The 1,935-nt window shown below is 40.2% G+C and overlaps 2 protein-coding genes across 2 annotated transcripts in view; both read right to left on the bottom strand.

Annotated features, from left to right (window-relative positions):
* Positions 1-1,922, bottom strand: part of LOC109951577 (TRPM8 channel-associated factor homolog) — a 6,730-nt gene extending 4,808 nt beyond the window's left edge. Inside the window, exons 1-2 of the mRNA XM_020586155.1 lie at positions 1,907-1,922; positions 1,547-1,787 (exon numbers count right to left, since the gene is read on the bottom strand). Of these exons, the coding sequence (XP_020441811.1) occupies positions 1,547-1,787; positions 1,907-1,922 (257 nt within the window). The remainder of the gene's footprint in view (positions 1-1,546; positions 1,788-1,906) is intronic.
* LOC109951433 (TRPM8 channel-associated factor homolog) overlaps positions 1-1,935 on the bottom strand; it is a 25,566-nt gene that overhangs the window by 17,507 nt on the left and 6,124 nt on the right. The window lies entirely within an intron of this gene.

Raw genomic sequence — 1,935 nt, 5'->3', positions numbered from 1 at the left:
GTGACAGGCAATCATTGTATTTCTAATTGTCACCAATTTTAACAACAATTTAAAATAATTGTAATCTTTTTGAAAAGTGCTAATGACATTTAAAAAATTAAAATACAGTAAGTCAACCTCCTCATCAGTAAACCTTGGGCGTCCATGACCCTGCCGCCGGTTCACTGTTTTAGACACTGTTGGTAGGTACGAACCACTGCAGAGCAGGAACACCCAACAAGACCTATAGTCTGGAAGATGCTCTGACTCAGCCGCCTAGACATCACAGTTTGGTCCTTGTCACTTAGATCCTCAGGCTTGCCCGTTTTCCTTCTCCGAACACATCAACTGCAAGGACTGAAATCACCTGCTGTCTAATATACCCCATACACTGACAGGTGCCATTGTAAGTGGTCATATTGTTGTGGCTGATTGGTGTACACGCAAGTGTAGCTACAGTGGGGCTGTAGTATCCCCTTCTGTACACCAAGCACTTGTATGCACAAGTTAACATGTGCCCGCTATAGACACCAGCACAAGCTTCCTGCAGTGTTAGGCGCTGCACACGTTATGCTTTTGGTGTGGACACAGTGACGTTTATACTTTTGGTCAGAGGTGCTACAGCAGCCGCCACCTTTTGTTAGTGCAGCCTTATTGTATCTAAATTGGACTCGTTACACAAACTGCGTTCACGTACCGATACACAGCAACAGTTAGTATCTGCCCTGAAATCAAACTAGTTCTGAGAGTATTGTCCAGCTTCCAGTTATTATTTTATTTATATCAATAATTTAAGCTAGTAAACCTAATATTTGCAGGACCTGTTCCAATATTTGGGCACAGGCCCTGCCTGCTAGCATCTTACACCCTGCTGGTCACAATTAAATCATTCCTTTAATTAATACTAAAGGAATCAGATAGTATCGGGGCCAAATATAAAAAAACTGGATCAGGACATCCTTACTACTAATCAAAATTTTAATTCATAATCAAAATTTTAAGATATAATAGAGTCTAATACAAATATGTTAAGTACAACTAGATGTTAATGTACGAGTAACTTTGTTTTAAATAACTGATTAATTGATTTTTTTCAGGTGGTGAAACTGACATACAATAAAAGTAACTGTCCAGGAACAGTGCAGTTATATGGAATGCCTTTTAAACCTTTTTTATGTTTCTGCAACTTGCTGTTTGTCTGATTCACCTGTCATACAATTAAGTGTGTGGAGTTTAATCATTTTTTAACTAAACTATTATCAACTGTTTTGAAAAACAGCTACAATGTACAGGTATTGTAGTATTATTTAGGATACATTTTAATGTGCTTTATTATATAATTTCTTACACTTAGTACAACACATTAAACTATTAAAATAACTGAAGCAAGTGGCTTGAGGGATAAAGTGAAAGATAACTGAAGCAAGTGGCCTGATGGACAAAGTGAAAAGTTCAATATTAATAATGTTAGAGGGCCAAATGTGTTGTGAAGTTTCTGATCAAAGTTGTCACGTAAAGTAGAACCTGTCTAAATGTGCAATAGAAGAGAAGTACAGTACACACTCACGATATGGACATCCAGGAGGATGGGATTTGAGGGTAGACAGGCAGGCACTCTACCATACCCTGGTTCGTGTATATGTAGACACCTGCCACACCAGAAACTTTATTCCCATCAAACTGAAGCAGCGTGTTCTCCATAGGGTGATCTGCAGCATAGCTCCAGGCCTGCCCTCCTAGCAGCACTCCTCCTCCAGCTTTCAGAAACGCCACCAGCTCCTTCGGGTCCGCACCCACACTGTAGGCATCTGTCACATATACACCAACCCCTGGATTCTCACTAAAGGCCCCCACAACTGTTGCTTGAAAACTGGATTTACTGAGATTATTAGCCACTGCAGAGACATTTTTATGGACCCCCACAGACAGGTTTTCAGATCCATCTCCTCTCAGCCA

The sequence above is a fragment of the Monopterus albus genome, unplaced genomic scaffold, assembly GCF_001952655.1.
Source record: "Monopterus albus unplaced genomic scaffold, M_albus_1.0 scaffold8.1, whole genome shotgun sequence".
Taxonomy (NCBI): Eukaryota; Metazoa; Chordata; class Actinopteri; order Synbranchiformes; family Synbranchidae; genus Monopterus; species Monopterus albus.
This window is presented reverse-complemented; position numbering and strand designations above follow the sequence as displayed.